Raw genomic sequence first — 12,666 nt, forward strand, 5'->3', positions numbered from 1 at the left:
GAAATAATATAACTCCTTTACTTCAGAGATCAGGAACTGAGAGGTTCGGGTGAAATGAAATTTAAAAGCTCAGGAATCATCAACTCAAATAGTTGGGCAGTGGCATAAACCACGCACCCACTGAGTGGCTAAGCATTGCTTGCCAGGACGCTTCTCTGTGTATCTGTTCTTTATAGAAACAAATGAAGGGAAAGTGCTGAGTTTTCCTCTTGGTTTTTAAAGCTAGGATTCTTGGCTTGTGAACTTTTGAAGTCATTCCATGAGATCCTGAGTGCACCTGCTGGCCAGTTAATAGTCATAGGACCAGAATGAGTGATGACATATTTGGGAAACTCAGGGACCATTCTGTCCCTCACCACCACCTAAATTCAGAGACGGCTGAGATGGGAAGGACAAGAATGACGAGATGTGCGAGCAGTGGGGGTGCTGAGGTCTCGCCCATGGGAATCAGGTCAGCAGAGCAACACACTCACCCCATCCCTGCCTCCATCCACCCGTGGCTGATGTTGCAAGTGAGCATGGCAGTGAAGATGCTGGGCGTTAGAACAGGGCTGATGCCTCGGAGCTGGGGTTCTATTTCCTCTTCTTTCTTAATGGTGAACAACTCCTTTCTAATTGAGATTGGCTTAAGGAAATTTGGGAGTTATGTCAAGACTGACAAGAGGAAGTTCTCAATCTTTCAGTACTTTCCTTTTGAGCCACCGAGGTTCTGTGATGACAGATGCTAAGAAAACACAGGGATGGATAAGTATGCTGACATTATCAAGAAGCCTTGAGATGGTAAAGACAGAAAATGGCACATTTAGCTTGCTTTGGGATTCAATTTGGGAGTTTATTTAAAATCAAAATCCCATGAGGAAATTATTTCACTTTACCTTTTGGAGATGATTACTTTCTGGTGTGAATGAAAGTGGGAAAAACTACACTTCCTATATTGCATACTGTGGTGGCTGCTCTTTGATACATAATGATAATTCATGCTTTCAGAGGCGCCACAGAATACAAATTAGGTTTTACATTCAGGATCACTTTGATGGTCTTGACTGACAAGATTTATACCATCCTCAACTGCTCTATACCACCTGATTTGTCTGTTACTGTTGTTTCTTCTATCTTCAAACTGATAATTCTGCCTTCTCTAATTTCAGTGGCTCTCTTCCAGCTGGTCATGGAGAAGTTTTGTGCTTTCCCTGGTTTCATGTCCTGTGGGGTAGAGTTGTTTTGATTTTTAAGACACCAGCTTTTTCAGTGAGGATGAACTGACTGCCTAATTCCCTCTATCCATCTTTCCTTCCTTCCTGCATTTATTGATCATTAACTGCATTTCACATGCCAAGTAACATGCAAAGCAAATATCCCCCATGTAAGATTTGCCCTCTAGGTGCCCATAGTCTTGGAAAGATAAGATGTCCCAGCACAAGTAGGATGTCCAAAGATCCAGATTTTCACTGGAGAGTTCAAAATGCCTGTTTTCCCCGTGAAGCGATTAACAGCACCATTTTCACTCTCAAAGGGTCCAGTCTGGACAATAAATGATAGAGCCATCCTCCACCTAAACCATGAGTAGCAAAGCTAAGGGTTAGGATGTACTGCTAAGCTGTATAAAGGTAACGTGTGCTATAAGAATTTAGAGAAAGGAAAAACCGATGGAGGCTCAGGCACCAGGAGAGAGTCTCACCGTCAAGGTAATGAGACCTGGGCTGGACCAAGAAGAATGGGCAGGATTTGTCTACAAAGAGAGAAGAGCATTGTAGCCTGGGGAACATAGCGAGACTCAAAGTCCAAGACAAGCAAGTGATGCTTAAGGAACAGTGTCAGTACTGGGCTGGTTCACCACGTAGGAGCCTGGGGGAAATGTGGTCAAGCTCTGGGGAATCTGGGGAAAGGCCAGAGACTGCACTTGATTTAACAGGCAAATAGGAGGTAGGAAAAATGCCATGGGCTCTTATCTTACAAGTGGCTGTTAGTATACCGTTAGTACAATGTAGATGAAGAAGTGAGGGGTAGGAAGTATATTTAAAAAGTGTTTCTGCAGAACTTCAGGGTCAAAGTGATAGACAGCTGGACTAGGATGGTGTCAGAGAAGCTGAAGCAGGAGAATGCTGATGCTGCTGTCAATAATGATGTGTCTGGTGGTCCAGTGGTTAAGACTCTGTGCTTCCACTGCAGGGATTGTGGGTTTGATGCCTGGTCGGGGAACTAAGATCCTGCATGCCAAGTGGTACAGCCAAAAAAAAAAAAATTCCTGCCAGGGGATGTTAGTGTAAGAAGGCCCAAGCCACCTTTCAGGTGTTGCACGCTTCGGTAAGAAGGACCAGCCCTGACTCTAGAAAGAGGCCAGGGCAGGTCCCCTCATCTTCTAGTGGTCAGGTTGGATGGCCTGCCTGTCTTGGTTCCTGCTGTCGCCTGTCTCCTTTGCACCTGGTTTCCATTCACATTTCTAGTTAAGATTTTCCCCTACTTAGTTGTAGGTGGCTAAGCTGCTTCCATGTGGGACGGGTGGTGATGGAGAGATGTGGGGACTCCTGTACGTAACATAAGGGCTGCTGGATGGACTCTGTGATCAAAAGCAAAGGGTTGACAAGGGGACGATATGGTTCTGAGAAATACCAGGAGCTGATGATGGAGAAGCATCACAATCAAACCAAGTGCCAGAAGGAAGAAAGAAGATCCTGGAAACACAGTCAGCATAACAGAGACTTGACTATAGGGAGAGTCAGTACGAAAACCAGACTAATTCCAAGAGGCAGCGTCTCTCTTTTCTAAGACAGCTGCAGCCAGGCCTGCTGTTATACGGAGATGTCTTCTAGGCACCCACAATCCATGACAGCTTTCAGTTCAATTTGAAATAAAGGCCCATGGATTTTGAGGCATTTTCTTAATGGAAACTGACATGTATCCTAGGTTTTTTGTGAGCTGACCACCAGTCCCTGGTACCACAGTGACAGCAAATATCCCACGATCATTGCATAGACATCTGTGGAGCAGCTGTCCAAGCGAATGTCAATTCCCGAGTCTCAGAAGTCTGCTGAGTCTCTTGTAGGAGACAGTCAATAACTGTTCATGGAAATGAATTAAAATAATTGCCAGATCACTAGCACCAATGATAGGTCCAGGAGAAAAGCAATGAGGAATGTAATTTGACTAGTTTGGGACTTATTATCCAATTCCGCTTCCTGGAAATGGGAAGGAACAGAGACGAGGCATTACCTGAAGATGCTGATGAGCATTTCAGATTAGCCGCGCAATTCAGGGATTTAAAGAATGGTGAGGTGGGCTAAGCAGAAAATACTGCTGCTTCTGTCCAGGGCTGTGGCTAGGCCACGTCATACTGTGCTGTGGCTAGAAATTAGAAAGGTACCTCTCCCTTGGGACATATGACTAGCATCTGCCAGAAAACTGTCATAAGAGATAAACAAATCGACAGTGTCCACCCCAGGAAGGGTGCCTGTAACGTCACAAAGTGCCTAGTCACGTTGTGGTGGCCCTGCCTGTGCGTCAGAAACCCACCTCTTTTGACAGGAGGCTGTTTACTTCAGCCCCAGCTGTGGTGTTGAAAGGCAGGCTGGGTGAGAATTCAGTACCCGGGACTTAGAACTGAGTCCCTGTGAGTTAATCCATGGCGGGCTCCAGTCTGATGAAATGGGGTGAAGACAACATCAACAAAAGCCACAGCGTCCTTCTCAACAAACATCTCTATGTGTCCCTTTGCTCCTTATGTAGATGGACTTGTCACTTTGAGGAAGGGGAGGAGGTTCCTTTTCTGAGCTTACAGATGATCAGTGACAAATGAGGGGCAATCTGGCTACTCCCTATGGCCCCAATCCCAAGTTTTCTGGTTCATTAAGTCTGGGATGGGGCTGAGGCAGCTTTAAGAAGCGCAGCCCCAGGTACTTACTTCCCTGGCAGTTCAGTGATTAGGACTTCGCCTCCCAATGCATGGGGTGCAGGTTCGATCCCTCCCACTTAGCTGGGGAGCTAAGATTCCACATGCCTCAAGGCCAAAAAACCAAAACATAAAAAACACAAGCAATATGGTAACAAATTCAATAAAGACTTAATACTTAAAAAGAATAAAAAAGCACAGCCCAGGTTGAAAACTCCTGAGGGTAAACTATGTTTGCATCCATGGCAATTGGCATTTATATTCATGAAGTTAAACACTCGAAGGTAAACAGCTTGGCGAGGACTCAGGCCCTATGCTTAGAAAAGACTTTAAACTGTTCTGGAGGTGAAAGGCTCCAATGTCTTACTGTGTTGAAGGTTCACTAATCTTACTCTGTAAGTTAACCTTTTCCATTCTCTTTGCATCTAGGACACTGCTCATCCTTCAAGGTTGAGTTCCAACGTCACCTGTTCCGTGAGCCCTTCTCTTAACCGGGATTTGCAATCACTCCATCAGTAATGGGCACCTGATGTACTTTGGCCACCTCATGCGAAGAGTTGACTCATTGGAAAAGACTCTGATGCTGGGAGGGATTGGGGGCAAGAGGAGAAGGGGACGACAGAGGATGAGATGGCTGGATGGCATCACTGACTCGATGGGCATGAGTCTCAGTAAACTCTGGGAGTTGGTGATGGACAGGGAGGCCTGGCGTGCTGCAATTCATGGGGTCGCAAAGAGTTGGACACGACTGAGCGACTCATCTGATCTGATCTGATCTGATGTTCATTCTGTCCTGTCTTGGAGATGGTGCTAGGTTCAGCTCACGGTTTACAGCTCTGTCGCTCTGCGGGACTGCACACCCTGAAGGTCAGGGCACCTTTTCCCAGCTCTCAACGGGCCGGTAATAAGCCTGAGTGTTGTTAACAGAAATGTCTTGCCTGCTGATGATTTCTAAGTTTGTGAGGTCAATGAAAATACTGCAAATGTTTGGGTGGTCTTGTTACTTAACTGGAATCAGAAAAGCGGCCAAGACCACATCTTCTGTGTGACACTGTTTGGTGTGGAAGTTGGTGCAAAGTGCTCCAGATATGCCATTGAGGAGGAGTCTGGGCAAATGCTTGCCAAGAACAGAGATGACTCTCTGTGTAGCGACAATAGAGCCTCCCAGCATACTACACATGTATTTATTGATCCACACACTAGTCTCCGGCTGAGTCTGGCTATGCCCTTTTTCCACTTTGGGAAACGAGGCAGTTCATCCCTCAAGTCCTGGGGAGCCACTGAGGGTGTGTCTGAAACCAGAACCCTTGTGTCAGACGACAGGAAAAAATCAGGTTAAGCCCCAGACAGTCTAACGGTGAGAGCTGTGGACATAGGTTATCTTGTCATTTGCTCCTGGAGAGACGCAGGGCAGGCTTCAGAAAAGACACACTCTTAGCAACAGAGGGGGATGGACATGTGCAAGAGGGCCAGGCAGCCCAGACAGATGGTGTCTCATTGGAACCAGTCATTACAACCTGAGCTGGAGTGGCGCTGCTCTGCCAAGTATGTGTGTTAGTAACTCAGTTGTGTCCAACTCTCTGTGACCCCATGGACTGTAGCCCACCAGGCTCCTCCATCCACTGGATTTTCCAGGCAAGAATACTGGAATGGGTTGCCATTTTCTTCTCCAGGGGATCTTCCCAACCCAGGGATGGAACCCAGGTCTCCTACATTGCAAGCAGAGACGCTTTTCCGTCTGAGTCATCAGGGAAGCCCTGCCAAGGGGGTTGTCTGGAAACAGCTGCCATCAGTCACCGGCAGCTGCTTGTTCAAAATCCAGATTCCTGGACTACCCTATACCTACTGAATCAATCTCCAGGAGGGGACCCAGAAATTGGAATTTTGAACCAATACCTGCGGTAATTCTGATGCACCTTGAAGTACGAGACCAGCTATGGCAGGGGTTGAACATATAGGGTTGCAGGTGCAGAATGATCAAGGTTCAACATCACCCACGTGTTGCTGGGCCTCCATAAAAAGAGGGAGAATGCCAATAACAACAACTAGGTAGTAGTCACAGCCAAGTTATGAACGTGACGTCATTAAATAATCTCTTAGAGTCTGTCGTCATAAAGTATTCAGGCCTGTCCTGTTTTAAGCTGACCTGATGCATAAACCGATGAACAGACAAATTCACAAATGGTTCAGTTCAGTTCAGTCACTCAGTCATGTCCGACTCTTTGCAACCCCATGGACTGCAGCATGCCTGGCTTCCCTGTCCGCAATGGTTAGTCATCTTCTAAAAGGATTCTTTTTTAAAGTAATTTACTTTTTAATTGAAGGATAAATTATGTTTATCCTTTACAGAATTATGTTGGTTTCTGCCAAACATTAACATGAACATTTCCAGTATACAGAACCACAAGAACCACAGAGAAAGAGCATGAAAGTTGTACTGTGACTTCCAACGTTGTAACATGGAAACTAAAAGGATTCTTGAATGAAAGCATTCATCGATTGGCTCCAATGGGCAAATGCTTCACTAGAACTGAATTTACATACAGTGTTGGAAGTCACACGTGCAGTGGGGCTTGCATGCTCTTTCTCTGTGGTTCTATGTCCTGAAAGTGTCTCTATCCCTAGGGAAAGGATCATGCTTCTATTTTCCTCCCTACTGTCAATGGGACTGATCCTCACTGTCTTCAAAGGAAGACCTGCCCTTGAAACTAGGAAATAAACAGAAGGAGAGCTAAGCTTATCTAGAAATTCATTCTGAATACCACACAACTCACCAGTCATTTCAAATCATTAGCATGGCCACCTTCCCAGTGGAATTTATAAAGAATCCAAAATGCTAAAATTTAAGATAAAAATTTAAAGTGGAGATACCTTTCTTTCTTTTCAATAGTCCTCATAGAAGAAACGAAGTAATGGCTTTGGAGAGAGGCCTGGGGTTCAATCTTGGTTTTCCCACTTACTAGCTGTTTCCTTGGAGAAGGCAATGGCAACCCACTCCAGTACTCTTGCCTGGAGAATCCCAGGAACAGAGGAGCCTAGTGCGCTGCCGTCTATGGGGTTGCACAGAGTCGGACATGACTGAAGCAACTTAGCAGCAGCAGCAGCAGCTGTTTCCTTTAAGTTTACTTAACTTCTCACAGTCTCAGCTTCCTTTCCCATAAATGGAACGAAAATCATCAGCATCACAGGGGTATCTGAATGCAAGCTGATGTTTCAGCCTTGTTCTTAAAGAGAGCTCTCAAAGCTCAAAGAAGTTACTATCAAGAAATAAGTAAGGGCTTCCCTGGTGGCTCAGTGGTAAGGAATCTGCCTGCCAATGCAGGAGACACAGGTTTGATCCCTGTTCCAGGAAGATCCCACATGCCGTGGAGCAACTAAGCCCATGTACCACAACTGAGCCTGTGCTCTACAGCCCAAGAGCTGCAACTCCTGAGCCCATGTGCTCTAGAGCCAGTGCTCTGCAATAAGAGACAACATTACAGTGAGAAGCCGGCGCACTGCAATGAAGAGTATCCCCCGCTAGCAGCAACTTGAGAAAGTCCTTGCAGTAACAAAGACCCAGTACAGCCGAAAATAAATAAATAAATAAATAAAAGTATTTTTTTTAAAAAAGAAATGACTAAGAAGTCAGATGTAGATTCCACCCCCAAACATATTAAAGTCTATTAGAGACCAGATAGAAAACAGCTATTCACTTTTGGGGGATAAATCCAAGGAAATAAGTAATGATAAAAAAGTGGAGAATAAAGGAGTTCTAAAATGGCAGGGACTTCCTCGGCAGTCCAGTGGTTACGACTCTGCGCTTCCACTGCAGGGGGTGCAGGTTTGATCCCTGGTCGGGGAACCAAGATCCCACTTGCCAAGAGGCACAGCCAAAAAGTTCAAAAAAATAAAATGACAAATATAGACCCTGGATGTCTCTTGAGCTGCTGGAATAAAAGGAGAGGTTTTGGTGGTCTGTTCAGCAGAGCCTATGAAAGGGTGGGTCTCATGAAGTGTCAGAAACACCACCACCCAAGGAGAGCGCCCTCCTGGGGATGTGACGATCCCTGTGGACCATCCCAGCAGGTCAGCAGCCTAGATGCCCCCAAAAGCAGCATCAAAGTTTGTGCTGCATCATGTATTGCATGGAGTGAGCGAAGGGCAGTACAGTGGTTCCTGCAATTGACAAGCAGACATAATTTGCTTTGAATGCAAGAGGATTCAAGAATCTTGTTTGTTGGATAGTACCAGGTTGGCCCAAAAGTTTGTTCAGATTTTTACTCAAGACCATGGAGAACCCTAACGAACTTTTGGCCAACTCAATAATAAAACTCTCTCAACTAATTACTATGAAGCTGAATTAAAAACCAAAACCTAGGCTCTAAAAACAGCTTTACTGCAACTATACTTTCTGAAGAGCCTTCAGACATTAATGATTATGTCAATATCTAACAAAACTCTAAGTCACCCTGCATGGTCTCCTGGCATAAGACATCAAGAACTAGGTGGTCTCTGGCAGGTAAAGCATGAAGGGAGGAAGGCCTGCCTAGGTCCTGACCTCAATGCTGCATCCTGGCTGTAAGATCATTTCCAAATTAAATCTAGGATACTAAACTCTCCTCAGCACCAAAACCCGAGACTCCACTTAATAAGATCCTAAGTTGCTTCTTCCCAGAGTTAAATTCAAAGTGCTTAGGTGGATGTTTCTAATTAAGGGTCCTTCCATCATCAACACCTCAGGTCATAACCTATAAATGAATTTTTATAATGAATTACCAATAAGTGTTAGCTACCATAAGACAGATGAGACTACGTTGAAAGCATGATCTCTATAAAGAGGTTTATATTTTATTTTCCAGATACTATAGTATGGGGAATATTAATTATCACTACAAAGAGCTATGTTAACAATCCTACAATAAACTCTTGTTTTTTCAGCACATTTCTGTTCCTATCTGTAAGCATTTTACAGGTTTTCCTTCATCTTTGTTCCCATTCTTAACCAACCTTATCACTTTAAAACAAAATCCAGCCCCACTATTGTTTTTACTTTGAAGGTTTTATAAAATTGACTGGTCTTTGTATATCCCTAAGTTGTAAAACTTTGCAAATTAATATAGTATTGGTACACTGTCCCATAAAGGACAGAGGAAGAAAGACAGAACACTTAATATTTGCAAAATCTTTTCAAAGTATGTGGTAGACAGCAGGGGCTACATGAGTAGTCTTGCCATAATTATAAAGAAAGAAACCATTTTATTACTTTGCCAGATTACTGAGATTCAAAAGACTTGGTTGGGGAAATAAATTTCTTTTTAGCTCTAATAAATAGCAAGAAAAACTGGGTATAATTATTCTGTAAGACCTTAAATTAAGAGTTGCTTAGATTTCTTGGGTCTCTTTCATGTATGCATGTTATTTTGTTATTTTCTCTCTCTCTTTTTTTTTTTTAAAAGAACTTTGGGAATCCCCTGGTGGTCCAGTGGTTAGGACTGCGCTTACAGTGCCGGGGATCAGGGTTTAATCCCTGGTCAGGGAACTAAGATGCTGCAAGTCACACAGCGCAGTGATAACCAAAACAAGACAAAACAAAAAAAGAACTTCAGTTAATGACTACTTCCAAAAATCACTTTATATTGTAGTATGTATGTCAATAAATTTTTAGTGAGTCAAAGTATGATATGAAAAGAAGAAAATTAGGGCATTAAGAGAAGTGTATTCAAATTTACATTCAATTTTTGTTTCCATATTTTTGGTTTCATTATTAACTTTATTAACACGTAACAATTTACAGCAACATCTGATGTCAGCTGTTCCAAATTAGGTGTGAGAAGCCCTGAGGATGGATGTTTAGTACTAGGCCCACTATGTCAATAAATTAAGGCAAAGAATCCCAGGGACAGAGGAGCCTAGTGGGCTGCCATCTATGAGGTCGCACAGAGCCGGACACGACTGAAGCGACTTAGCAGCAGCAGCAGCAGCAGCAGCATGAGAAACAAAAACTTACGTCCATTCACCCTGCATGTATTTATGGAAACCCGACTGGGTGTAGAGCTCTCAGTGAGGTGCAACAGGTAATAAAAAACAGGATGACAAAGCTCGTCCTCAAGGTGCTTGTAAGAAATTGTCAGAAAAATCATGTAAAAATGCTGGCTGATCAGTATGAACAGAATGTTCTCGTTAGAGAGACAAAGCCGACAACTCATTCATAGTTTGAACGAAGATTATAGGAATGCACACAGACCCTCTGAAGAGCGGGATGATGGAAGCCTTTCAGCTTTCTGTGTTTTTTCATGGTTTGGATTTCTTTTTTTAATAAGCATGTGTTATTTTTGTAAGAAGGAAAAGAAATCAAAATAAAAATGTTTCTATGAATCAACACTGGAAGCAAACAATGAATATATGATATCTGTTGACTTAGGCTGTTGGTGCCTTATGGGTGGATTTCTGTCTGTCTTAAAGTTATTGTGTTTGCTTGTTGCCCTAAAAGAATTTTTAATGCCAGGTTTAATTCAACAAAAAAAGAGTATGGAAAATTAAAGTTCTTTGGTTTGAATAATCTGCTCTACAATGAACTAGGTCTGAAGAGGGCTCATTGCCATTTTTATTTCTAGCTAAAGAGAAGAGATGTGAAGAAGATTAAGGTGTGTTTTCTACTTCTGTTTGTAATATACTTTCTCAGGCTATGGTATCATGTCCAGTCTAAATGGAAAATGGTAGAATAAAACCCGTATCGGTTTGATATGTGTAATGATATATTTCATTATTATATATGATTAGGGTAACTCTTCTACTGTCATTAAAATGAAACATGGTCTTTTATGATTCCCTAATTTCCAAACACTTTCATATTGTTAATATACTGCCCTGGAAAAAAAAGAAAATTAAAACAATTCTTGGCTACATTGCAGCATGTTTAAGAGCTTCAGCATGAAAAGCATCATCAGCCTTGACCTTCATGTTTCCACAAGCCCCAGCCACATTAAATCCAAACGGGACCCTTCTTCACTTCAGCAAGTCCTAGTTACATCACTGACTATTTTTCAAATTCTGTAATCTTGTTTTCAGTGTCACTTCAGGCTGAATCATTCTTTTCAGAAGTGGCACCGATTGTGATAATCTCTGTAGCTTATTTACTACAACTCAACTGTCACTTTAAGTGAAAAAACTCTGTTGGAGAATAAGAAATTTTCTGCTAGTGAAGGCTCATGTGCTCCTGGCCATGAACAAAGGCTGTGTGGTACTTGCTAGCTCCATTTAAAAATTGTATTATTTTCAAAAGTCAGTCGTGGGTTTCCAAGTACACTCTAAGTGCTATTACATTCATTGACTCATTTTGCGGGGACCAAGAGGTAGAGGCTGGGGGTGCTTTCTGCGTGCCAGTCCCAGTCCACAGCCAGGAAGGAACATTCCGGTCAGTGATGCTAGAGGGACTAAGGCTTGACCCCGAATTTCATGTTCATGGTGGCTGTGTTTTATATTTGCCAATTCATTGACATTCTTCCTGAAATTCACACTGAAATGCTTCTATTACCTAAAATTACTTTTATCAGAATCCTAAATAAAGACGTGTTAAAATGAAGGAATACGAAAAATTAAATTAAAAAATACATCCAGGATGTGGAACTGGAATTAAATGAAGATCCACGTATGCATGCACCTGGCTATCCTAATGCAGTGAGATTCAGACACAGCTTCACAGGTGTGAATGGGGAGACACAGGGTCTTGTCTACATGTAACTGGCACAACTCATGTCACAAAACCCCAGGGAGCAGAGTAGGGTCTGGCTTCACACTGGGTTCACTTCCACTTAGGGTGTTTTTAGAAGCAGTGACCCGGTAAAGCAACTTCTCAACTTTGGAGAGAACTGTTTTACCTTCTTTCAAAAGAGCATCACAGCTGTATTCCTTCTGACAACTAAAAATCTAAGTAGAAATCCTATGTTGAGGAAGTTCTTAGTGTGAAATGACTAAGAGGAAAACGTACTTTCATTTTCAAAGTTAATTAAGGAACGACTTTGTTTTGGTTCTGCAGCAGATCAGACTGGCTTTTAAATTCTGATTTTAACAAGTTAACATCACCTTGAAACAGCAAGTTCTAGTGGTATCTGGGGCGGAGGGTTAAGGAGTTCATACCCAAAAGCCATGCCAGTGGGCAGACGTCCAAAGGCAAGTTAAGTTCACCTCTAAGTTCACTGACTACAGTTGCAGCTGCATCTTTATGGAATGAAGGCAAAGCTTAACAAAGACCCCGTTAAAATGAAATGAGGCAGACCAACCTTTTATTGCACCCACAATATTTTGGTCTAGTCCTTTCCGGTTGTCATTGAGTCCTCTTTTCCTCTTCCCATTGGGTAAGGAGTTAGCCAAAGTCTTGTCATCAAAAAATGCACACACCAGTTTTCTAAACAGAAGGCTTCCTGAGCGAGTGTAGTTTGACAATATAGAGTCCAGCTGAGATTTAGGCATAAACACATCGAAGCCTTCAGCAAGTTGCACTTCTGGCTACCAAAAGAACATAAATATGTCATTAAAAGCAAGATTTGAAGTTACCAACGTTGGGCATATGTGCAACAAAAAAACATCACCAGCTCTTGCAATGGCCATATATCGTGAAAACCACACAGCCTCAGCTTTGTGTGCCAGTGTTTGAGATTTACAAACCCAGTGACTAGTTGTAATTCACCAACAAAATGCTCTAATTCCAGTATTAAGTCTCGTCAAAAACAGTGCAAAGGAGTATACTGAAAAAGCATTCTCGTCCTCAGAAACTGAGTTAAGAGAAAGCTGGATAATTT

At 42.9% G+C, this 12,666-nt stretch overlaps 1 protein-coding gene across 13 annotated transcripts in view; it reads right to left on the bottom strand.

The window, feature by feature from the left end:
• Positions 1 to 12,666, bottom strand: part of BEND7 (BEN domain containing 7) — an 87,570-nt gene that overhangs the window by 24,922 nt on the left and 49,982 nt on the right. For all 13 annotated transcript variants that reach the window (XM_059892430.1, XM_025001001.2, XM_025001006.2 and 10 more), the window contains one exon: positions 12,148 to 12,373. In XM_059892430.1, coding sequence (XP_059748413.1) covers positions 12,148 to 12,373 — 226 coding nt within the window. The remainder of the gene's footprint in view (positions 1 to 12,147; positions 12,374 to 12,666) is intronic.

The sequence above is a fragment of the Bos taurus genome, chromosome 13 (genome assembly GCF_002263795.3).
Source record: "Bos taurus isolate L1 Dominette 01449 registration number 42190680 breed Hereford chromosome 13, ARS-UCD2.0, whole genome shotgun sequence".
Classification (NCBI taxonomy): Eukaryota; Metazoa; Chordata; class Mammalia; order Artiodactyla; family Bovidae; genus Bos; species Bos taurus.